Source organism: Nuphar pumila, chromosome 5 (assembly GCF_984573655.1).
Source record: "Nuphar pumila chromosome 5, dmNupPumi1.hap1.1, whole genome shotgun sequence".
Classification (NCBI taxonomy): Eukaryota; Viridiplantae; Streptophyta; class Magnoliopsida; order Nymphaeales; family Nymphaeaceae; genus Nuphar; species Nuphar pumila.
In genome coordinates this window covers 125,396,594-125,424,082 of record NC_143253.1, presented here as the reverse complement: position 1 = coordinate 125,424,082, position 27,489 = coordinate 125,396,594, and the positions used below count along the sequence as shown (strand labels likewise).

At 35.7% G+C, this 27,489-nt stretch overlaps 1 protein-coding gene across 1 annotated transcript in view; it reads right to left on the bottom strand.

The window, feature by feature from the left end:
* The window catches only part of LOC149838562 (ferric reduction oxidase 7, chloroplastic-like), a 39,984-nt gene that overhangs the window by 11,550 nt on the left and 945 nt on the right, over positions 1-27,489 (bottom strand). Inside the window, exons 3-6 of the mRNA XM_090007733.1 lie at positions 27,174-27,371; positions 24,937-25,171; positions 3,745-4,072; positions 3,310-3,583 (exon numbers count right to left, since the gene is read on the bottom strand). Coding sequence (XP_089863859.1) covers positions 3,310-3,583; positions 3,745-4,072; positions 24,937-25,171; positions 27,174-27,371 — 1,035 coding nt within the window. The remainder of the gene's footprint in view (positions 1-3,309; positions 3,584-3,744; positions 4,073-24,936; positions 25,172-27,173; positions 27,372-27,489) is intronic.

The following is a 27,489-nucleotide window of genomic DNA, read 5'->3' as shown; positions in this document are numbered from 1 at the left end:
GATGCTCCAGTTAGAAGGATGGAGAAATGGGAAAATATATTAGTTAAAAGAGGTCAGGGTAGGCCTAGGAAGACTTGGATGGAGATGATAGGAAAGGATATGAATGCTTTGAACCTCACCGAGGACATGTCATTGGATAAAAATGATTGGAGGAGAAGGATTCATGTGGAAGACCCAGAATGATTTTCTTTTTGGTTCATATCGCCGACCCCAATTGTTTTGGGATGAAGGCGTAGCTGTTGTTGTAACATGGGGGGGGCTCAACATATACGTTGGAGCCCCCTCCAACGGTTATATTTATAACCGTTGGAGGGGCTCCAACGTATATGTTGTAGCCCCCCCACTCCTCCAACTTATATTTAAAGGGGTGATTCCCCTCAAGCTTTTTCATGTTTTTGCTAAGCCCATTTGGGACTCAATATATTGAAGTTCATATATTTTTATGCATTTGTGCATGTGTATCCGTGCCTTTGTGCACTTGTGAGAGTTCTTCTTGTGCCTTTGTGCACACTTCGTGTTTCTAGCATTGTGTTCGTACACAAATACTCTTTTTATAGAGATTTTCACACTGGGGCAATGGGGTCAAAACAGCAATAAAACAATGGAATTTGGATCTAGCATCAATAATGAAGAAATGTTAGGGCATGTTTGGTTGAGTCTCATGAGATTTGGTCTCATGCTAATGAGAGAATGAATCTCATTGGCATTGGCTAAACAAACTTTAGAAAATGAGTGGTGGGAAATGGACTCTCATTTGCAAATGAGATTTGGCTAAAAAAACTTCAGAAAATGAGTGGTGAGAAATGGACTCTCATTTGCCTTCACAAGAGTTGCTTTCTCATTTAAATGAGAATCAGAATCAGGAGTCTCATGTGATTCTGATTCATATGACTCCAAATCAAATTTGATTTGGAATCATGTGGCACAGAAAACCAAACTTACCCTTAATTTCAGCATAATTTGATTCTTGACAACAATGAAGCCAATTACTTATGTCAGGAAAAAAGAACTCAGACACAGGATGAAAGAAAGAAGAGAAAAGAAGGAGAAAAAAATGAGGAAAGCAAAGAGGAAGAAGGAAGAAGAAAAGGACAAAAGAAAGAAAAGAAGAAAGAGAGGAAACAAAAAGAGTATATAAAAAAGTAGAGTAAGGGTAGAAGGAGAATAAAGGAGAAGGATTAAAGTAGAAAGAATCAAAAGAAAAGAGATATATAAAAGACAAAAGAAAAAAGATGACTAAACAAAGAGTGAAGAAGATGAAGAGAAAAAAAACCAGATGGAGTGAAACCTGAAAAATAGGATGGAACTGGCTCCTGTACAATCTAAATCTGGCCAGAGAACTCTTCTAATTAGTAGTGGACACAATAAAAGGAGAAAACAAGCCAGTATGACCCCTCATGTTCATTGGTAGATAAGGGCAGCTCCATTATGTTCTTATTTATATGACAAAACCCTAAACAGGATAAAGTACATGGAGTTCAGATATTTTACAAAATTACATGTGCCACAACAAAATAAATGCACAAAATATGTTCACAATCTAATAGAGATTCTAGCAGAAGCTTTTAAGAAGTAAAGAAATAAACACATACATATGACTTAAAATTTGCACATTTAATTCTTCTATATCTGTAAAAATTTGGGACTTGCTTTGCACTTCATGAAACCCTTTGAAGATATTTCCAAGGAGATAGATTGATTGCAACAGAAGATGCGATCTCCTAAGGAACCAGAGTCGTTGAAGGAGACGACGGCAATGGCCAAGAAGCGCTCCATGAGTAATGAACTCAAAGTGCTAAAGACAGACATTCGGTCCTTGAGAAATGAATTAGCATCTGAGATTTTCATTTGGATGGAACGTGACGTGTACTCTAGAAATGCCTTTCTTAGGACTTGGTAACTTCTTGTCATTGATATCTTTCCATCAAATAGTGGAGACTTCAGACTAGTGTTATCAAAAATGTGCCTTGAGGTGCAAAAGGCATGCCTTTCTCTGAGGCACGGCCCTCTGTGTCTCAAGGCGCAAAAAAAAAATATATATATTTTTTTTAAGATTTCTAAGACATAATCTACAAGATTTTTTAGGTTAATCTCATATATTTTCCAGCTATTTCAGTTATGTAAACAGTTTCTTAGTATATTTTAACTTTTGTTGGTTAATCTCATGTATTTTCCAGTTATGTAATCAGTTTTTATATGTTACTTAAAGTAACATATAAAAGTAACTTACTTTTATATGTTAATCTCATATTTTTTAGAATAATCTCATACATTTTAACTTTTGTAGGTTAATCTCATATATTTTCCAGTTATTTCAGTTATGTAATAAGTTTCTTAGTATATTTTAACTTTTGTTGGTTAATCTCATATATTTTCCAGTTATGTAATCAGTTTTTATATGTTACTTAAAGTAACATATAAAAGTAACTTACTTTTATATGTTAATCTCATATTTTTTTTAGAATAATCTCATATATTTTAACTTTTGTAGGTTAATCTCATATATTTTCCAGTTATTTCAGTTATGTAATCAGTTTCTTACTATATTTTAACTTTTGTTGGTTAATCTCATATATTTTCCAGTTATGTAATCAGTTTTTAGTTACTTTTATATGTTAATCTCATATTTTTTAGTATTTATTTGATATTTTCTATTTCTTATTGGTTGTTATTTCATCAATAAAGCATTTCTTTATTTATTTGTATTTTTAGATTTTTTTTATAATTTTTTTAAAGTTTTCAAAAAAAAATTTGAGGCTTACGCTTTACGCCTCGCCTTGGTTTTTGGTGGAGCGCCTCGCTGCGCCTCAACACTTTTCACAACACTGCTTCAGACAATTGGATGAAAGCACCTTTAACTTCTAACTGTTTGAGTTTTTCTTGGCTGACACATCCTATTAAGAATTTGGCTGAAAATTTGGCTTCTCATGATAGCTAGAAATCATGGACCTTTTGGAAAGAAACAAATTGCCCACAACTCTGGTAACACTGCATAATAGAGTTTCCAATCTTCATTTCTAAGGGGCAAACCGAAGTTGCAACCCATACCATCAAACTGAATGAGAAAAAATTGCCTTTCTTCCAATTTAACAAATATATGATCAACAAGGATAATAAGAAATGTATACTTGCATCAAGAAGTGTCCAACATCTGATCAATTGACAACGCAAAAAACATGAGAAGGACAAACAATAATTCTTACTACTAGTCATTTTATTCATAAAAACCAATTAAAGAATTGCAAAAAACAATAGAGCACATGATGCTATCATATAGTATCAGATGGGAGAATCACAGGCACAGCTTACTGCAGATGGTACGGCGATTCATGCCCATATGGCCCCTCAACTGCAGCAGTTATTTTGAAAGAATGCAGATACTGCATGCCTATCTGAGGATATTTCTCGACATTCAAAATATTCTCTCTCAACTTTTGGGTCCACTGCCCAAAAACTTTAATCAGAATAGTTAAGTGAAGCCTACCATCCAATGGGCTGGAAGAAACACTAAAAGGATGCCACTGCAACCATGATAACTCCCTCATATGTAGGAAGACAAAACTGAGAGGATTGTATCTCATATCTAGAAATAATGAAAATTCAGTTAGAACATAGTGTGCAAAAGCAAATTTAAATACACAAAATACATAAGTATTTCCAAAGAAAATTGAAATTTTAACATATTGAAGAGAAGATAACTTTTTTTTTCCACGGATAGTAAAATGTACAGGGTAAAAATAGTACTCTGTGGCTTTGATAGAGTCAATTCTATTGCTCCACATGGAAGGCATTTTGCTGAGAGTACATCAACTGTGGCCCTTGACTGGCAGAACCTCAAAAAGCGATCCAGCACAAACAAGAAAATTGTGCCAGCAGTGACACAGAATATGAAGTAACCAACATGTAATGCAAAGAAAATGGTAAACACTACATACAGCTGATGGGTGTAGAAAAACAGCTCAAAGCAATTTTTTCTCACTGGAGAGAGTGAAGTAACCCACATCAATAATCCAGCTGAAAGGCTTATAACCCCTGGAAATATGGAGATGTCACCACTTTGCCACTGAGTTATCTGGGGAAATTGTTTAGTTATGTCAGTTGATGTAGAGTCATTCAAAAGAAATAGAAAAGAAAATGTCCGATAACTCTGAAACATCATTAGTCCCTACATAGTATCAATTACAGATGTGTTCCAAATGCGAGCAGGAAGTAACTTATATGTACACATCAGATAGAATAAATAAACAATATAAAAGTATTCACCTGAGCAACGTTAACAATGGGGAAGCAACAGTTAATTACATCAAAATCCAACAAAGTTGAATATATTCAACTTAGGGATGCAAATGGGTTGGATCAAGGATGGAGGTTTTGCAATTTTTGGCAGTCTGATCCAGATCCAACTCCCACTTATTTAGCTGTTCTGGATCCGATCTATTTGTATCCCTAATTCAACTAAATAATATTTGATGTATCACTAAAGGAAAATTATGTTTCTCTTGAAATAAATAATATCGTTCTTGAAAAAGAATATGCTTAATTGTATGACAGAATTTCATTGAAATTAAATTAGTAGCAATGTCCTTGTATAGAAGACAGATTGGTACCTCATTAGTGCACAACACAGTCAATGTTTATTCCCAACATATTTCTATGATTACTAGCCCAGTACTCTATCACTGATGGTGCTTGGGAAGCAAAACTCTTGATTCATTCCAATACCCAAAAGGAAGTTTAAAATTCTAGAATGCATCAACCCCCCCATTGACTCATTTAACCATAGGTTAAAATGCTTAATTTATCCACCAATATATTCTCCTGGAAGTATCCTGTGAGCATCTCAAAATCGTTCCTACTTCTATCAAAATTCTCTATGAAACAATGATGAGCAACTAATGAGTTATAATGCTCAATAAACAACTAATTATAGCTTCAATAACTAGATCTGTGAATATTTAATTGAAAAGAAATTACATAAAACAGAAAAATATATCTTAAACAATTTTTAACTTAATTTGAACTATGAAACCATTTTAAATGCAGTAAAATTATAGAATTTATTATTTCAATAAACTTTTAGATCTGATTTGCATTCCCACCAAAGATCCGAAAGACCGATAAATCCCAAAAGTTATTTGATGCAGAGCAGGCCCAGAACAATGATGCAGAGCACGCCCCCGATCCAGCAACACTCAAAGGTCGTCTCGGGACCGGACCCGAGACCCGGATCCAACTGCAGCCAAACCCTTTTAAATAGACCCTCTTAGGGTTGCGTGCGGGGGGGGGAGGGGGAAGTTTCAACTTGGAGCAGCCGTCTTTTCTTCTGCAGCTATTACTTTGATTATTTTTTCTCCTTTCCAGTCGCTGCCATTCTTTTTGTCTATTAGTTAATGGTTGTTTCTCCTGTAAGCATTGTCAGTCCTTTATTTCTTTTGTCATTACTTCCTTTCTTCATTATTGTTTATTATTTCCTTTGTTTCTTTGTTGTTTCACGTCAGTTTTTTGCAGCCTTTCTCCCCATTGTTTATTTCAACTTAGTGCTATTGTTTGCCAGTTCTACGATTTCTTGTTTTTCTATTAGTGTCGTCGTTGTAATGAACTGTCAAACGAGAGAGGTGATATCTCCAAGAGCAAGCACGGAAGCATGCACATACACAAGAGGCCACTAATGGGCAAGATTACAATAAACCACAAAAGTGGTAAAACACACAAAAAAGGGTGAAAAAATATATTCCACTCATAAAAGGCTTCACAAGAAGCTTGAAGAATACATGGGGCCAAGCCCCTTATTTATACACACTAAGGGACCCAAGGAGGGGCTCCCATAGAGTCGTTGGAGCCCCTCCAACGGTCATATTTATGACCGTTGGAGGGGTCCAACGACTCTATGTGGACCCCTCACAAACAATAAAGAAAAAGTAAAAAAAGAAAAAGAATGAAAAGAAAAATAAAAAGAAGCATATCTTTTAGGATATGCGTGTATAATGTGAAAAGACAGATTTACCCCTATTGGGTATTACAAAAGAAATATATATATTTATATATGTAGATAGACATATATATGTTAATATATATATATATATATATATATATATATGTATGTGTCATAATCTATATATATAGATATATATATGTATATATATACAACATAATTTAACACCCCCCCTCAAACACACGGTGAGATCACCGAGAGTTTGCTAAGGAGAAAGAAGAAACGAGGCGATGGCAAAGCCTTGGTGAAGAAGTCCGCCAACTGATATTCGGTAGGAACATATTGGAGTTGAATGGTGCCCCGTAAGAACTCATCACTAACATAATGACAGTCCATCTCAATATGCTTTGTTTGTTCATGAAATGTGTGATTGCTGGCAATATAGATAGAACTCTTGTTGTCGCAGCACAACTTCGAAGGAGTTGAGAATGAGACACCCATATCTTTAAGCAAGCTTCTTAACCATACAATCTCAGTTATGGTAGTGGCCATCGCATGATACTCTGCTTCGGTAGATGAGAGAGAAACTTTTTGTTGCTTCTTACACCTCCATGAAAAAAGTGACTCTCCAAGAAACACACAATAACCTGTGGTGGAAATACTATCATCGGGGTTACCCCCCAATCGGAGTCAGTATAAGAAAGTAAAGTAAGAGGTGAAGAAGAGAGTAAGAATAATCCTTTAGTTATGGTATTTTTCAAGTATCTGATAATCCTCATGACTGTTGTCATGTGAATAGTAGAAGGAGCAGTCTGAAATTGGCTTGCACTATGAACCGCATGAGAAATATCGGGTCTGGTGATAGATAAATATGTTAGTGATCCAATCAACTGACGATAAGGCGTGGGATCTGCTAATGGAGTGTCACCACTGGCTCTCATCTTGGCGTTGATCACTTCTGGAGTCTCCACCTTTTTATCATCTGTCGGAGGCAAGCTTCATCTGAGATAGGACATACCCCTTGGGAGAGTATGCAACTTTAATTCCTAAGAAATACCTTAGAAAACCCAGGTCAGACATATCAAAATTTTCTTTAAGAATATTTTTAATAAGGTCAATACCTTTTTTATCGTTACATGTGATAATCATGTCATCAACATATAACAACAAAATTGTTATGTATTCATTAGAAGATTTAATAAACAAAGCAGTATCTGTGTAACATGAGAAAAAACCATTATCAAGAACTACTTTGCTAAAAAGATCATACCAAGCTTTTGGTGCTTGTTTAAGACCATAGAGAGCTTTATTTAACTTTAGAATATTTTCTTTCCCAATTTCAAGACCCGGCGGAGGATCCATAAGAACTTCTTCACATAGAGTTTCATTTAGAAAAGCATGTTTAACATCAAGTTGATATATCGGCCATTGCTTAATGGAGCCTAAGGCAATTAATGTTCGCACACTAGTCATTCTGGCTACTCAAAGGTTTCTTCATAATCAATCTCATATTCTTGGGCGTAGCCTTTTGTAACCAAGCGATCTTTGTATCTTTCTAGAGATCTATCACATTTGGTTTTGACTTTATATACCCATCTACACCCAATTATCTTTCTTCCTAACGGTTGACGAATAATGCTCCAAGTTTGGGCTTTGTTAAGAGCCTCTAATTCGATTTTCATGGCTTCAATCCAATGTGGATGATCTTTAGCTTCTTTAAATGAAGTAGGCTCATGATACAAATGTATTAACATGAGGCAAGTCCTATAATTAGGTGAAAAAGATTCATAAGGCACAATTTTTTGTGGTGGCCTACTAGTACGAGAAGATCTCCTAGGTGGATTGTTATCAATAGATTCTTCTAAAGAGAAGTCTTGAGAATATCTTTCAAGAGCAGGTTGATGTTCATTTCCTAACCGCCGGGTATATACATTTATATCATTAAGGTTCTCATTTTGAGAAACATTACCATGTTGTGGCATATCATTATGATGTAAGATGCCATCACAAGTATTATCACAAATAATTGCATCAGGGGACTCAATTCTAGGAGCTAAGTCAAATAGAAAAGAATAATCGATGTCTTCTCTAGATGTGTGGATATCAAAACCATTTTGTTCTTCAAGAAAGTTTACATTTCTTGACACATAGAGTTTATTGTTTCGAATATCATAACATCTATAGTTTTTTTTATTTTCACCATAGCCAATGAACACACATTCAAGAGCTTTGGGTGATAATTTATCTTGTCCTTGAACAAGTACAAAGCATTTACATCTAAAGATTCTTAGTCTATTAAAATCTGGAGTAATTTTAAATAATTTTTCAAAAGGTGAAACATTTTTTAAAGAAGAAGAGGGCATACGATTTATAAGATATGTTGCAGTAAGAAGAGTTTCTGCCCAAAAGTTTTTTGGAACATTTTTAGAGATAAGAAGAGTCCTTGTAGTTTCAATTAAATGTCTATGTTTTCTTTCCGCAAGACCATTTTGTTGCGGAGTTTTAGGACAAGATCGTTGGTGCAAAATTCCATTTGTTTTAAAATAATTTTGAAAATCTTTAGACATGTACTCACCTCCAGAATCGGATCTAAATATAGCTATATTGTTTTGAAATTGATTTTGAATAAGAACGTGAAATTCTTTAAAATTAGTGAAGACATCAGATTTGTTTTTAATAATGTAAACCCATGTATATCTAGTAAAGTCATCAATAAAAGAAACATAGTAAGAATAGCCCCCTTTGGACATAACAGGTGTCGGCCCCCATACATCGAAATGCACAAGCTTAAAAGGTCTTTTTGACACAAAATTACTATGTGAATATGGAAGCGAATGAATCTTTCCAAGAATACAATCATTGCATGTAAATGTACTTGTATTACAAAATTTTTCCAAAAAAGGAAAGAGATACAACTTGGAAATACTAGGATGTCCAAACCTCTTATGTCAAGTCTCAATATCTTTAGATTGAACATGATTACAAAATTATTTGGATGGCAAAGACAAAAAATCCATATAATAAAGATCCCCTCTTTTATGGCCTTGCCCAATCAACTTCCCGGACCGGAGATCCTGCACATAGCAATGGGTTGGTGAAAAAGAGACATTACACTCAAAATTGGTAATTTGAGAAATAAAAAACAAATTTAGATTAAGTTTTGGAATAATTCGGATTTTGGGAACAAAAAAATCTTTTTTTTTGTCATAAGTTTTCTCAAGATTTCCAATGCTTTCAACATCCAAGGATGTTCCATCGGCGGTGGAAACATATGATTTGAATTTATTGAGACTTGGTTTTGACAAAAGTAATGCATTTGGGGTCATATGAAAGGAGGCACCCGAGTCAAGAATCCAAGAGGTCATACCTGGAAAAGAGGAGATGGCGGCACCGAAAGTGGAGGGTGAAGAGGATGATGTAGAGGAGTTCATCTTTATAAATTGTTGAAGAGTTTCGGTAAGATGAGCAATGGACTTCTTTATGTCTCCATCCTTCTTTGAATCTTTATTTATGTTTGAAGCAATTTCACCAACGGAAGCCACCTTCTTTTTGAATTTGGGGCAATCCGAACGAATATAGCTCGGTTCATTATAATTATGACAAATGATTTTTCTTCCTCCACCACCATTATTCTTCCAAAAAATGGGGTGGTTTATATGATTTTACATTGTTGCCGGGTCTAGACACAACATGAACTTCATCAACATCTCTTTTCAAGGCCAAACGAGTTTCTTCTTGACATAAGTCGGCCAAAATGTCACTTAGAGGGGTAGAAGCCCTATGAAGAAGAGATACTCTAAGTTGCTCAAATTCGGGACGAAGCCCATGAATAAATTGAAAGAACCTCTGTTTTTCCATTTGCTCTTGCCTCATGGCAATAGCACTACCTTCCCGTTGAGGTTCGAGAAGAAGTTAATCCCATAGAGAGGATAGGGCATTATAGTAGTCCCTAATACTCATATCACCTTGCTTGGTAGCTCTTACCTTTTCTTGTAGAAAAAAATGCCTAGCAAGGTCTCTTTGAGTGTACATGCCTTTCATAAAGAACCAAGCTTCATTAGCCTTGTTAAATTTTGCAAGATTTACACAAATCTTCAATTCAACATTATTCATGAACCATGCTAGAATTTTAGCATGCTCACTTTCCCAATCTTCCATTTTTGAAGAGTAGTCGAGAATAGCCTTCTCTTTTTCTTCTTCGTTCAATGCTCTTTCCCCATCTCCTTCAAACTTAGTTAACTTCAATTATGGTTTCGGAATTGTTCCACATACATAACCCCAAAGTTTTTTACCTTTGAGATTATTTTCCATAACGGCCGTCCACATGCGGTAATTGGTCCCATCCAATTTGAATGAGAGATCGATTTTTGCATCCTTGTTGGCCATTTATAGAAAAAGAACTTGAAGGCAGGAAAGATGAGTGGTATTACTTGTCAAGAGAGGATCCGATGAAGCTTTGTCAACCAAGGCTCTGATACCATGTAATGAAGTGTCAAACGAGAGAGGTGATATCTCAAAGAGCAAGCACGGAAGCACGCACATACACAAGAGGCCACTAATGGGCAAGATTACAATAAACCACAAAAGTGGTAAAACACACAAAAAAGGGTGAAAAAATATATTCCACTCATAAAAGGCTTCACAAGAAGCTTGAAGAATACATGGGGCCAAGCCCCTTATTTATACACACTAAGGGACCCAAGGAGGTGCTCCCATAGAGTCGTTGGAGCCCCTCCAATGGTCATATTTATGACTGTTGGAGGGGTCCAACGACTCTATGTGGACCCCTCACAAACAATAAAGAAAAAGTAAAAAAAGAAAAAGAATGAAAATAAAAATAAGCATATCTTTTAGGATATGCGTGTACAATATGAAAAGACAGATTTACCCCTATTGGGTATTACAAAAGAAATATATATATTTATATATGTAGATAGATACATAGACATACATATGTTAATATATATGTGTATGTGTCATAATCTATATATATATATATATATATATATATATATATATATATATATATATATATATATATATATATATATGTATATGTACAACATAATTTAACAGTCGTTTCTTTCTGCCCATAGTAAGCGTCATTAGTTTCTTAATTAAATATGTTGCTCGAATCTGATGAACCAAGCCCTCTGTTGCTTCATTTGTCAATACAATATTGAGTTCACCCGATCGTAACTGAGGAGCGTCTGCAACGTCAATCCAGCCCCTGGAGACGCCGATCCTGTCGCTGCGTTAATAGCCCTCAGCGTTGGCATCCACACGTCAGTGTCAGATCTGTTACGCGGCTTGTTCATTTTTCAATCGCTGCATTGGAGAGCAACAACATTAGCACCCGTTATCGCGAGAACGTCGTGCCCTCACTGCATCAAAATGGTATCAGAGCCCAGCCCCTCCTCCTTCGTCAATGGCATGACGTAAGAAGCGAGGAACGATCCTTTGAGCGGAAAGGCGCGAGAGGAGATCATGAAGCGGCTACTCAACAAGTTGACGGAGATGCAAGAAGATATGATATGCCTAGAAAAGGAGGTAGCCGGTTTGTCGAAGTGCATAGATGGAGTCGAAGCACGGATGGATGCGCTTGAATCCAAGGTGGGTGCGCACATAGTGCAATTGAATCAGTTAGGTGCGTGTGCGATTCACCCTGTTGATACTACCGTCGTCGATCCAGCCCCGATGATGCTCCAGCACACGACGCGATGAGAAGTCGTTGAGGAAACCTTGCACAGGGATGCAGGTTGCGGCAGTTCTCCCCATCCGGTACCTTCCCTCCATCTCGAATCATCAGCGACCCCGGGTCGCCCATGTCTGGGTACCCTCCAACCAAACCGCCAAGGGGCGCAGCGGTTGGGATCACACCAAAATGTGGGTCGGATCGGACCTGCAGGGCCCCGACGTTCCACTGGGCCTTGTTGGGGACCCGGGTACCTCTATCCGACTCGGGAAGGCAGTAACCTTCTCCCTTGAACCCGTGCATGGGAGCCATAAGGCGGCAAACCCACGAGTGGGAGCAGAGGGACCTGGGTGGATGGGTCTGGATAAAATTGTGGTTGTTAATGTTCATATTGGCGGCATTCAAAAAATCTCTTTGGTAGTGAATTAAGCTTCATTACAGTGTGGCATGTTCCCGGCTGAGCATATCAGAAGTTATAAATCTGAAGTTGACGTTGTGAAGGAGACAGAGAAGCGTTGCAAAATGAAAGGGGCGGTAGATTTTGAAAAAACGCTCTGTGAGTATAGTACGGTGGCCAACCTTGATGATGATGGATTCCCATTTATTGGTGCCAACTTGCAAGCTGGAGATGCGGTCATTGGTAAGTTTGCAGAGTCAGGAGCAGATCACAATTTTAAATGGAAGCGCCTATCTTCGGTGTGTCTGATCTATATGCTTACTGTGGAGAATATCAGTCGTCGGAGCCGACTTCTTCCCAACCCGGGGAGAATGATGCAGAGCAGGCCCAAAACAATGATGCAGAGCACGCCCCCAATCCAGCAACACTCAGAGGTCATCTCGGGTCCGGGACTAGACCCGAGACCTGGATCCAACTGCAGCCAAACCCTTTTAAATAGACCTTCTTAGGGTTGCGGGCAGGGGGGGGGGGAGTTTCAACTTGGAGCAGCCGTCTTTTCTTCTGCAGCTAGTTCTTTGATTATTTTTTCTCCTTTCCAATCACTGCCATTCTTTTTGTCTATTAGTTAATGGTTGTTTTCCCTGTAAGCATTGTCAGTCCTTTATTTCTTTTGTCATTACTTCCTTTCTTCATTATTGTTTATTATTTCCTTTGTTTCTTTGTTGTTTCACGTCAGTTTTTTGCAGCCTTTCTCCCCATTGTTTATTTCAGCCTACTTTATTATCTTATTTCAACTTAGTGCTATTGTTTGCCAGTTCTACGATTTCTTGTTTTTCTATTAGTGTTGTCGTTTCTTTCTGCCCATTGTAAGCGTCATCAGTTTCTCAATTAAATCTGTTGCTCGAATCTGATGAACTGAGCCCTCTGTTGCTTCATTTGTCAATGCAATATTGAGTTCACCCGATCGTAACTGAGGAGCGTCTGCAATGTCAATCCAGCCCTTGGAGACGCTGATCCTGTCGCTGCGTTAATAGCCCTCAGCGTTGGCATCCACACGTCGGCGTCAGATCTGTTACGCGGCTGGTTCATTTTTCAGTCGCTGCGTTGGAGAGCAGCAACATTAGCACCCGTTATCGCGAGAACCTTGTGCCCTCACTGCATCATTATTTGGGCCAATAAAAATCCCTCTATTACTTTTGATGGGCCGATAATACCAACTGGTAAGTTCATATGTAGCAATCGACATGGACACTCATGGGAGGCCGATAACTCTACCAAGTCATGTGAAGGATATATACCCCATTGATCATGTGGAAGAGCCGATTAAATCCCAAAACTAATTCCAAATAGACCGATAAAATCTCCACAATAAGTCCAATGGGCCTATTAATACCCCAAGATCAGGCTACATTCCAGTAAGGCTGTAGGGGGTCAAGATACAATCCAACTAGTGGTCCACTTCCATTTTGCAAACAAACACACTTTAAACTTTGTAAATTTGTAATATTCTAATTGGCTTCAACAATTTCTTTTATCTCATCCATGTTTCCAATGTCCTCAAGCATGAAGACTATACAGTGGCTTGCACATGGAGTTCAAAAGAAAGTCCCATATCTATGTGCAAGCTTCCTACTTGTTGCTCCATAGTTTGTTGCATTATATGTAATAAATTAGACCAAGTTTGAGTATCCTACTTGTTGCACAACCTCATGAAAAATCAAGCATAATACATTTGTAGTCTAATTTTGGGCACATCTAACAAATCAATAGATTTTAAAAACATAATTCCTTTTGGAAAATACATAAGAAAATTTATAAGGGTCCTTGTATTTTTGTTTGTCCATCCATCTACCAAGATGCTATATCTCCATCCATCCATGATTGTTTTATGTTATAACAATAACTCCTCATTTCCTGAACACTAGCATTAAGGAGTTTCTCTCTCAAATCATGGTAAAAAGGCATTTCTTACCCAAGTCCAATACCAGCTACAACGTCCACCATTGTTAAAAATAAAATGAATTTTGTTGCATTAAATTGAATGCAGACATAAGACCAACATCCAACAGTGACATTCAACTATAGGTTTAGGAGTCATCAGGCAAGGCCCTAGGTGCAGTCCATGGAGGGAGAAACTCCTAATACTGGCACCTCCTAAGCTCCCTCTTCTTCTCTTCTTACTTGAATCACTTGAATCACCACTCCCAACCTCTGCTACCCATTTCCCCTTAGCCCTCAAACTAACAACTTCTAATGCAACATTAGGGGCCATAGGATTAGAAGTGACATGTTATAGATCTAGCTCTTAGGACAATTTTTTTAAAATTTTTGAATTAAGAGAGAAAACAAATTGGATGGTAGAAGGAAGTGGATAAGGTAGAGATGTGGATTAGTAGTAGGATCTAGAATTTGGTTGATAAGAGCAAAGTGGGATGAATGAAGGAATTTATTCTCCTACATCTAAGAAGGATCCTAACTATAAAAGCCCAATTCTCCTAGTTAGTGAAAGGAGATAGCCACCCAAGAATTAACAAAGAACTCTCAAAGCATTATATTAGATGGATTCCAAAATGAGTATAAGATCCACCTATTTATTCCTCCCCAAGCAACCTTCTAAGCTTCTTTTAAAAGCTATTGTTTATAATCATAGAATGCCCAAAATGCCCCTATCTAGTGCAAATGGAGTGTGAACCCACTAAAGAAATCTAACCCATACAACCCAATACAAGTAGACCTAACCCAATGCAAGTTAGAGCCAAAAAAATGACTCAAAATATAATATAATATCCCAAATGGGCCAGTTAAGAGACATGGACACTAAATGGAGATCCAACCCAATTATAAATTAATCCAGACTCCAAACGGCATGCATCTAACAAGAGAAGGCCCTCATTCTCATATAAATCATTATCACAACACTAAGGTTGTGAGCACCCAATCTTGGCATTCATCATTTCCTTCTATTGTTTTAGACCACTCTTATCTTCATGAATTGTGAACCATTGATTTTTCACCATCTCAGAAATCCAATCTTGTGGTGTAGTAGACATGCTAAAACCTCTTAACATAGTAAACAAACCTTCCTAAAAATATTGGTACAGTTAGATCTGACATTTGGTGGCTAGATCCACACAAACTGTATACAGAACCATATTATATTCCCCTCTCTCTCTCTCTCTCTCTCTCTCTCTCTCTCTCTCTATATATATATATATATATATATATATATATATATAGAGAGAGAGAGAGAGAGAGAGAGACACACACGCATAGAGTACATATATGTGAGGACAGTCTCAATTTTTTATTTTTTGGAATGACTTTACAGATGTGATCTACATGGCTTGTTTAGTAGGATTCAGCTTTTGAATCATCCAATTATTGTTAAATTGTATATACATATAATGTATATTTATTCCATATATATGTGTACCTATATGTATACATACCCATGTATGTATATGTATTGTATGCGTATATATATTTGTATATATGTATTATATATGTATATTTAATTCCTGTAAATATTTTATTTTTCTGTATTTTTTATTCTTTTTGACTGGTCAACACAATGTTGACAAGCTTTGACTAGCCGTTGGAGCTAGTCCAACAGCCACAAAGAGAGCCGTAAAACTAGTTCCAACATCTCTATTTGGGGCTCTTTGTGTGTATATAAAGGGGGTGAACCCCCTCATTCTTTTAATGCTTCTTGCATACCCTATCAATAAAATAACATTTTTTTATGAGATTGTCTTCTTTGTGTGCTCTCTTGAGAGTTTTGTGAGTGTGCCCCTTTGTGGGTTTTGTGAGTGAGCTCCTTTGTGGGGTTCTTTTGTGGTTGTCCATTTTGTACCTATTGGTGGACATTATTGTTTGTGTTTGAAGACTCTCATTCCTTGACAATTATAACATGTGAGCAGGTTTTCATAAAGATTAAAAAATAAATGGCTTAAAGTTTTATAAATTTTAAAGCTAATAAAATCTTTTTTGATGAAAAATCATAATCCAACAATCAATTCCTAATAAGTGGATCACGTTAAACACGTTTGTGGGTTCTAATTTATCAAACATAGCTTGGAACATCAAAAATCAGTACCATCCACACCTTATGGACTTAAGAGGAACCAGTTCCTATCTCTCACTATATATATATATATATACCATGATCTTGTTGATAAGACGTGATTAGGCATAAGTGGATCTGGATCCAATCCAGATCCATGCATCTGATATTATAATCACATTTTACATTATGTAATGGCATGTAGTAATTTATTTGTATTTTAAAGGTTTATGTCCAATGTATATCATGTAAGGAAATAGAACCCCAAACGGAACTTCAAAAAGAAGCTCACAAAAGATCTTTCTCAATGAACACAAAAGTTCATTCAACACACTCACAAGAACCGAAATATTCAAAAGAGTGCACACACCAAGAGAGAAAAAATATATCTCATTAACGTGGGATAAACCCACACAAAAAGTTGTAACAAACAAGAAGTAAAAGCCCATATTTATAAGGCTGAAAAGGAGCTTAGAGAGGGGGAGTCGTTGGGCTCCCAACGACTCTAATTAGAACCGTTGGGAGTCCAACAACTCCAATCAATGCTTTATACTTTATTGACTGAAAAGTCAATAAAGGCATAAGCCTATTTGAATGTCCTAAAACAAACAATGCTTTATGCTTTATTGACTGAAAAGTCAATAAAGGCATAAGCCTATTTCAATGTCCTAAAACTAAAAAATAAAAGTTATTCTAACTAGCCTAATTCTAACTAAACTAATAAGCTAAACTAAAGGATAAGATTACCTATGATAGAGTTAATCTCACATATGAGATCAACTATGAGATTACAATTTTAACCCCCCTCCCCTCAAACTTATGATTGGACAACCGAAAGTTTGTCTAAGAGAAAATGGAACCGGGGAGCAGCAAAGGGTTAGGTAAAGAAAGCGGCCCGCTAATATTCTGAGGAAACATATGGGAGATCAATGGTGTTGTGTAGAAATTATTCTCGTACATAGTGGCAATCCATCTCGATATGCTTCGTTCGTTCGTGGAATGTCCGGTTGCTTGCAATGTAAATAGAGCTTTTGTTGTCGCAGCATAGTTGTGATGGTCACGTAGTCATAACACCCATGTCTTGAAGCAGACTTCTTAACCATACTACTTCCATAGCGGTTGTAGTCATGGCTCTGTACTCAGCTTCAGTTGATGAAAAATAGACTTTTTGTTGCTTCTTGCACCATTAAGAAATCAAAGATTCTCCTAAAAACACACAAAGACCAGTAGTTGAGTGTCGATCATTGGGATCACCCCCCCCCCCAATCTACATCAGTATAAGCAGATAGTTGTAATGAAGAAGAAGCAGACAAAAAAACCCCTCTATAAATAGAGGTTTTAAGATATCTGATAATTCGTAATACTGCTCCCATATGAACAGTAGTAGGAGCATGCTGGAATTTGTTACGACAATGAAGTCGTACATGATACTTCAAGTACAAGGTTTTGATGATGAACAAGTGAATCAACTGCATTTCAGCTAAGGCAATGAAGAAAGATGACAAGAATTGAAGAATTCGATGAAGAATCTTTGAAGACTAGTGTGCAAATGTTAAATTCATTAAAAGTCTTAGATTCTTGTAAGAGCCTTACTTAGAGCGCATATTTCGGTTGCATTTCACCTAAAAAATCTTTAGAAAAACTTTTCTAAAAGAAACCTTCATGAAAATCTTTTTAGAAAACTCTTTTCTTAAATTTTCGTGTTTATTAGTCGACCAATAGACTCACCAGTCGACTAATCATTTCGTGCCATATTTTCTAAAATGTCCTTTTCATCAAATTAGTCGACCGAAGGTTTTATTAGTCGACCGGACAGAACATATGTTTTCTGAAAATTTAGCAGCAGTCGACTAATGCTTTTATCAGTCGACCGGAAAGAACTTGTGTTTTTTTTAGAAAATTTTAGCAGCAGTCGACTGAAAGGTTTTTCAGTCTACTGATGATATTATCAGTCGACTAACTTGTCTCTAGTCGACTAAGTTTCAAAACTTCAGTTTTTCAAACGGCTCGATTAACAGATCAGTCGACTGACAATAACTGTCAGTCTACTAATAGCTAATTATTAGTCGACTAACTACTGTTCTAGTCGACTAATTTTGTCGTTTTTTCTGAAACTTTAAAAAGGCATGTCTTTTCATTTTTCAAACGTTTTGATCGTTCAAAATGGACTGTTTTAACACCCTTTCATACCCTCAACGTATAGAAACTTTCAACTATAAATATGAGTGCATTTTACACTCAAAAGCACTGCAATTCAATCAATTTGAATCAATTACTCTTTGTTTTTCACTCATATTCATTTTCTTACTCACGTGATATTTTTCACTTCAGTTTTTCACTCAAATTCCTTTAAGAGACAGTGAATTCGTGAGTAGAGTATTTCAACAATCTCAAAAGTCAATTGCATCTCATTTGCATTCAAAAGAAGGGCTCATAGGTTGTATTGTAAGTTGTTACTTATTTCAATTTTCTGTAAAAGGAAGGACTCCTTGGTTTAAAGGAGTTGTTTGCTTTCAGTAGGTGTGTTACTGGAAGTGGGACCGGATTTGGTCTGTGTATGATCTTGTAGTTACACAAGATTGATAGTGGAAATCTCAAGCGGGTTTTGCTTGGGGACTGGATGTAGGTCGGGAAAGACCGAACCAGGATAAATTATTGTGTTCTTTGTGTGTTTGCTTTGTGAATTGCAAAATCTGTCAAAATTCCACAGACAATTTTTAAAAGCACTATTCACCCCCCCCCTCTAGTGCTTGTTGCCTCGATCCTACTGCACTTTCAGAATTGACTTACTGTGTGGACAATAATGTGCGATGTCCGGTCGTGTGATGAAAAGGTAAGGCAATGTCCCAACAAGCTGTCTGTAAAGTGATGGGTTTTCAAGTGGTTCTCCATTATCAATCTTTATTTTGGCATTTACGACTTCAGGAGTGTCAACATGCTTTTCGTCTATGATTCCGGACCTATCAATAATATCATGAGCAAATTTCTATTGAGTTAGTAAATAACTTCTAGAAGAATAGGCCACTTCGATTCCAAGGAAAATTTTAAGAAACCCAAGTCACTCATTTCAAAATTGTTTTTGAGAAATTTTTTGATGTTGTAAACTCCTTATTTATCACTTCCTCTGATGATCATGTCGTCCACATAAAGTAGAAAAATAATAATACCTGCATTTGATTTCTTAATAAACAAAGTTATGTCAATACAACAAAATTGAAAACAAAAAGCAAGCATAACTTGACTAAATTTTTCATACCAAGCCTTTGGGGCTTGTTTAAGTTCATATAAGGCCTTATGTAAATAAAGAGCTTTTCCTTGAGGAATCTTAATACCAGGTGGAGGTTCCATATAAACTTCTTCAGCTAAACTATCATTAAGGAACACATTCTTGACATCCATCTGAAAGATATGTCATTTCTTTATAGAGGCAAGAGCAATCAAAGTTCTTACAGTGGTCATTCTAGCGACTGGTGCAAAAGTTTCTTCATAGTCTATTCCATATTCCTGGGAATAGCCTTTAGCAACTAGTCGGGTCTTAAAACGTTCAAGAGTGCCATCACTCTTGGTTTTGACTTTGTATACCCAATGACATCCTATAGGTTTCTTTCTTGATGGAATATCTTGAATAGTCCACGTATTCACCTTTTTTAAGGCACTTAACTCTGTTGACATAGCTTCAACCCATTCGGGATGTTCTTTTGTAGTATCATAATTAGAAGGTTCTATGTAAGAATGTAACAGGGTAATATATGCTTAGTACTTTGGCGAAAAAGACTCATAGGATACAAAATTTTCATGTACTTTTGACACCCTAGATGATCTTCTTGCTTCTATATGATCGTGTATTTTAGTATATTTTTCTAAAGCATAAGGTTGCTCTAGGTTACGTCGTCTGAAGTATTGAATACATTATGGATGAGATGATTCAGTACTTATCACATTTTGATCTTCTTGATCAACATCTTCCTTATCAATCTCTGGAACTAAGTCCAGTAAAAAGGAATATTCATCAATTTCTGTAGAGTTTTTAATTTCAAAAAAACTTTCATTTTCTAAGAAGGATACATTTCGTAACATATATAACTTTCTAATTTTAAGATCAATGCATCTATAACCTTTTTTATTGCTTGCATAACCAAGAAACACTCATGGAATAGCATGAGGTGAGAGTTTGTTATTTTTATTGAAGAAAACAAAACATTTACAACCAAATACCCTTAACCTTGAATAATTTGGGATTTGTTTAAAGAGTTTTTCAAAATATTGCTTAATACAGAGGATAGCATTCAATTAATGAGATATATCGCGGTTAGAGTGGCTTTGGCCTAATTTTTTTTTGGAACTAGATGAGTGACGAGTAGGGTTCTTATTGTTTCTATAATATGCCTATGTTTTCTTTCTGCTACACCATTTTGCTGTGGGGTATATGGGCATGATCTTTGATGTGAAATATCATGTAAATTTAAGTAATCGTTAAATTCTTTTGACAAAAAATTTTCCCCTGAATCAGTGTGAAAAATGGAGATCTCATTCTTAAATTGATTCTTAACTAGTTTATGAAATATTTGAAAATGAAAAAATACTTCGGATTTATGTTTTAGAAAATAAATCTAAGTATGTCTTGTAAAATCATCTATAAAAATGACATAATATAAAAAAAAAACTTTGGATATAACAGGTGCAGGACCCCATACATTTGAATACACTAACTCAATAGGCCGAGAGGAGACAAAATTTCTTTCTTAAAAGGGTAATTTCGTCATTTTTCTCAGAATACATTTTTCACATTTAAATGTTTCAGAATTACAAAAGTTTTTCATATTTGGAAAAAAATGAATCTTGGATATGCGAGGATGACCAAGTCTCATGTGCCATAGATTCAAGTTCATTTTTTGAACATTACAACAAAGCGTAAATTTGAGAATTTCTAAAAAGTCAATGTAGTATAAGTCTCTTTCTTTATGGCCTTCCTCAATCAGCTTCCCTGACTGGTGATCCTGCACTTGACAACCACGACAGGAGAAGGAAACATTATATCCATGGTCAGATAGTTGAGAACAGACAAGAGATTGAGATTTAATTTGAGAATATATCTAATTTGTGGAATATGAAATCCTTTTAAGTTTTGAGAAATTTTTTCAAAATTCCCTCTTGCTTCGATTTCTAATGATGTTTCATCGGCAGTAAAAATATTAGATCCATTTGAGTTATGACATTCAGATAATATATCAACATTCGGAGTCATATGAAAAGAAGCACCTAAGTCAAGAAGCCATAGAGTTTTACCTGGATCGGAAGTGCTCATAGAAGACATAGCAGCTCCCGTAGATGAAGATGCTCCCTTGAGTAGTGGTCCGATTGCTTTCACAAATTGTGCAAGAGACATACTCCCAATAGATGTTTCGTTTGATTCTTGTGGTGGTCCGACAGAAGCAACCTTTTTCTTATAAGGTCTCTTTAATTTTGGGCAGTGAGTTTTCACATGTCCAGGTTCACGACAATAGTAGCAAATAATTTTCTTTTTCTCAAAATAATCATTTCCTCTTCCATAGTTGGGAGGCTTATAAGTCCTAACAAGGTTTTCAGGTTTCGAGACGGCTAGAATTGAGTCATCATCGCTATTGAAAATTTTACTTTTTAGTCTATTTTCTTTCATACTCAACTCCTCTATTGTATCTTCTATTGACGACACTTTTCCACGATGGAGAAAAATAGACTTAGTGGATTCAAATTTCGATCGTAATCCACTAATAAAATAAAAAAAATGCTCCGTATTGATTAGATTTTGTCTGAATTCAATATCTTGTGAACAATGTCACTTTCGTTTAAGAAGAGCTAACTCTTCCCACAATTCTGACAAGCTATTATAGTATTCTCTAATGCTCTTGTCTCCTTGAACCATATTTCGAACTTTAATTTGTAAATTACACACATGTGCAATATCCTTAAGATAATACATTCTCTTAAGGTAATCCCATGCATCATTAGCATGCTCAAATTTTGCAAGACTCGAGCATTTCTTTATGTCAACACTTGTAATAAGCCAAGACATAATTTTGGCATGACCCATTCGCCATTCCATCTATTTTTTTTCATAAGTGGAAATGACCTTGATCCTTTTTATCTCTGTAAGAGGTATTTCTTTCTCTCCTTCATCCTTAGTGAGGATTAATGTAGGTTCCATATCGGTTCCATCTACTAATCCCCATAATCCCTTTCCCTATATAAGATGCTTCATAATTGAAGCCCATGTGATGTAGTTTGAATCATTAAGCTTAATGGGTTTAATGGTGACGTTATCATTGTCATCCATTTTACAAGGCTTAATAAGGAGAAGAAGAAAGAACCTCAATGAGAGTAGAGAAGAAAGATGTACTCTACCACGAATGGTAGATACGAACACACCTCCAAGCTTGTTGATCACTCTTTTATATATACTAGAAGAACGCCTCTTCTCCTTCAAAACTTGAGTGGCACGCTTCCCAATGCACCAAGATAAGTAGCTTGATCACAATCGTCGCTATGATACCATGTAAGGAAATAGAACCCCAAACGGAACTTCAAAAAGAAGCTCATAAAAGATCTTTGTCAATGAACACAAAGGTTCATTCAACACACTCACAAGAACCAAAATATTCAAAAGAGTGCACACACCAAGAGAGAATAAATATATCTCATTAACGTGGGATAAACCCACACAAAAAGTTGTAATAAACAAGAAGTAAAAGCCCATATTTATAGGGTTGAAAAGGATCTTAGAGAGGGGGAGTCGTTGGGCTCCCAACGACTCTAATTAGAGTCGTTGGGAGTCCATCAACTCCAATCAATGCTTTATGCTTTATTGACTGAAAAGTCAATAAAGGCATAAGCCTATTTGAATGTCCTAAAACAAACAATGCTTTATGCTTTATTGACTGAAAAGTCAATAAAGGCATAAGTCTATTTCAATGTCCTAAAACAAAAAAATAAAAGTTATTCTAACTAGCCTAATTCTAACTAAACTAAGAAGCTAAACTAAAGGATAAGATTACATATGATAGATTTAATCTCACATATGAGATTAACTATGAGATTACAATTTTAACATATCAAGCCACATATAAAAGAGATTAGGGCACACACATAGCAGTGTGGCTGCCGTTTTTTCTGTGCTTCTCCTTTTCTCTCTTTCTCCTTCTCTCTACTTCTTGTTGAAAGGTGATTGCGGTGGCACTCAAATATTTGATATTTAAATTATTTTCATGGTATCAGAGCAAGGCTGTGGATTTCTTCCAAAAGGTGTGCTCATAGAGATCTGAAATTTGATCTTCTAGTCAGAAACTCTCTCCCTCTCTATTCTTATTCAATTTTCTTCTTCTTTTCTCGTCGTTCCGTTCTCTTTTGAATTCTTTCCTTCAAAATAGCATATAGTCCCTTTTTGACATCAAGTATTCCATCTAAAACTCAAAGTATTTTGACATCAAATCAGTCGTTCTGTTCTATTTTGGGTTTCTCTCTTCAAAATAGCATATATTTCTCTTTGACATCAAATATTTAATCCAAAACTCAAATTATTTTGACATCAAATCTGTGTTTCATGTTTTGCAAAAATCTTAAACTGCAAATCTTGTCTTTTTTGGTATTAAACCAGATTTTATTTCATCTGTCGATCATTCTGAAATATTACCTTTTGTGTTGACACCTCTTCATCGTTGGTGTATTATTATTCTTCTTTTTTGTCTTCACGTATATTCAGTCAGTTTATATATTGGCAGCAGATTTTCTGTGTTAGCAAGGCCTGATTACAGGTATCAGATTGTGTCTGTAGCTACCCATGAACACGGGTCTTTGGACAGTTTGAAACACTATCATAAGCAATGACCCTGGTGACTATGAAAATAAATATAGACCGTTTCCAGAGTTGATAATAAGGTTCCCAGATCACTGTAGCATCTTGTCTTCCTTTAGAGATCCACACACATAACAGGGGGAACTCTGCCCTCTCAAAAGCCATTACAATGCAACTATCAACTTCAGCATTTCTGTCTCCTTGTGGTAAATAGCTCCTAAGGCACTAGAAAAGTTGGTATCCAAAGCACTATGACAGCCACAAATGTTGCAAATCATGTCTAAAATTTGCACGAATATTTTGCCACATACTCTTTTCTCGTTTCATCAGTATCACACAATCATACACATTAACATGTGAATTTCAAACTCAACCATATAAAGTTCATAAACCAGCTAGAAAATCACTCACTATCAATTTCACAAACAACAAAGAAATGGTCTCTGTTAGTCCCAAGTTTTATTGCTTTGCTCCTACATCAGGGTCCCAGAAAAAAAGGTCCTAGTTGACTTCTAAATCATTCATTAACAAGTCCCCATGAGTACCCCTGTTTGCTCTAGTTAATAGAACTGTTCCAGAAAATGACAAAGAAAGCCATTTCACTTTTGGTGCTTTTCCATTAGAGTACTCCATTCTGGCCAAGAAAATCCATTAAAATAATCCAAAATAAATTCTCAAGAACCATCATAAAGGACTATAATTGGAATGTAAAGAACCAATCCTCTTAATAAGTGGTATTAATTGAATGCCTCCGGACAAAGAAAAGGCAACCATGTTTGATAACTCACAGGAAGAAAAAACTATCTTTTCAAGTCAATGCTTAAGTACTATTCACATCTAAGAACTCATGATTCTTAAACTAGATATCAATATCAACCTAGACAGATGCAACCCCGCCTCTTCTTCCTTTTTTATCCTCTTTTTAATTCAATTGCATTGATCCATGTTCATGACAAAATGCAAATTAATGATACAATAAAAAGTCACAAAAAGCAGAATCAAATGCCAGGTTTATGCTGACCTTATATTGCAGGTTACCCTGTACTGCAAAGGACACAATGAAAGAAAGACCGTGCAAGGTGAAGAGCATCATTGTAACATGTCCCACCCAGATGTGGTATCTTGTTGCATGTTCAAATGGAATATCTATAAGGCGGAGAAGACTAGAACCTCTAGATATGGGTAAAAACAAAAACATGATGCAAAACATTCCAATTGATGCAAAGCCGAATCCCAGAATATCCAACATTAAACAACTGCAAAATCACAATGAACAACAGTTAAATCACTATTGCATGACTATCTTTCGAACGAAAAATCAATGATTTCAAGAAAGGGACAGAATCATCAACGGTTGCAGAATCAAGACTCATAATATGTACTTAGGATGATCAAAACACAAAGGAATCGTCTATAGAAGAACAACCTAATCTTTTGTAACAAGAAAGTATTTGGAGCAGTGGATTACAAAAGTATTTTGCAACATCTGATATTCGCAATAGGATAATTATAATTTAGTTTTCCATATAAAAACAATATTTGTAAAGCAAAGATTTCTTTTAGTCTAAAAAAAACATCTTTTTGGCTTGTAAAAGTCATTCTAGTCACATCTTTTTCATTCTAGTTTTTTATATTGGTATACTTCTCTATCATAACTCAATATGCTAAGAGTTATTTGTGGCCTTTAATATGCTAAGAACCTCAGGTACAGTGTGGAGAGTTAAAGCAAACTAGGTAGTGGTTTTTTTTTATCCAATATGCATTAGCAGTCACAGAAATATACTAAGGATTTTATATAGTTACAAATTATCTTCAAAGCCAATGGAAGGAGCAAACTAGCCATAAATTGTTTGTGTAAAAGTAGCTTGCATTTTCATATTTCTAATTTTCCACTAACATTTATACTCTTGTTAATTTTAAGTTTTTAGCTAATAAGTTGGCAGAGATAATCATGTCTGTTATTCTCTAAACAATCAATGAACATCTAACTGTCCCTCCATGTTTCTAATTGACCATGGTATAATTGATAGGGTCGGAGAAGAAAGTTCTCAGCTCATTAGCAGTCATGAACTTTGGGTGTTTTAATACTGTTAGGCGATCAAACAGTGCCATTAATTCTAAACTTTGAAGTTCTTTGGAGCCTCAACCTACTCAAAACTCTTGCAGGCAACTGTCTCCTCTAAATTATCAATTTAAAGGTTTGAGTTATACAGAACATAGTCACAGATATAGGCGATATTTTGAAAATATCACTGTAAATTGATAAGATGATAATACAGGAAAAATATCACAATACTATCAGTTACTTTTACTCTTTTACTTTGTTTCTATATCTTAAATATGTTTTCTTTTCTTTATTTTATATTTTTTACTTATTTATTTTATTATGTGTATTTATTATCTAAACGTGTTATTTTCTTACTTATTTCTGCTATATATATGTATGTATTTTAATGTTTAAGCACTGAGATTTGTCCAAGATTTTCCTGAGATTTTATCAATTAAACCTATATTATTGTGAGAAATTGCCTTGCAGAGATATAGTCGAGAGTCGAGACCGAGAATTTTTACTATGATATAGAAATAATATTTTACAAGTGATTCTGTAATTTTCTAGAGTTGAGTTTTGGCAGGTGACAGGTTCATACTTATTTTCATCTTCGTGATGGTAACATGGTTTTTGGTTATTTTTTTTCTTATTCTGAAGTATTGGTGCAGAGAAACCAAATAAAGCAAGAAGGTATAGGAAACATCAACCATGTTGACATCTCATTTTTATAAGAGAACACTCTGGAAAGGAAAGAGAATATACGGTGCGCATACTTGGAGTAACCCAAACCAGTAAGGTAATCACAAAACTTAAAATTTGTCAAATTCGTTGACCATATAATAAGACAAGAAGCACAGTGCATATCAAGGATATGAAGAAATAAGTCAACACATTTAAGCTTCAAAGAAATCACAGTCTTCCACTGTTAACAAGAAGTACACAAGAGTGTGCATGATGAGCTTTTCATTAGGAAGATATCAGTCTCATCGTTGATATCCAAGCAACCATGACAAAGTGGAGAACCAAAATTCATTCTAGTGAACATAACTGTTAGTATCTCCATGACACCTAATGATATGAAAAAATCCAAATTATTTTTAGAAGAGATGCAAGTCAATGGCTTTACCCAAGCATTAAACTAGAACAACCTAATGTTCATACCAACAATGGATTTGCAGAAATGATAAAGTGAGGAAAAGCTGAATTACACTTTCTCTTTCAAATGGGAACTCGGTCCAGATATGAAACGAATGCCCGTTATAACATAGGCGATTGTTGCCCAAATAATATAAGATGCAAACACAACAATGACAATAAGTTCTGCAGCAGAAACCACTCCAAAAGGTCCATCAACAAGAACAGGGAAAGTCCACAAGCTGAAAGACGGCAACTTGCCCTTCTTCTTCCTGAAAACGAACTCAGATACTGAGATACGTCAATACTAGGTGTTTCATCAAGTTAAACATTCCAATTATAACTGAAAGCAGGCATGACAAAAAATTCTTCAGCACTCAAATATGGAGA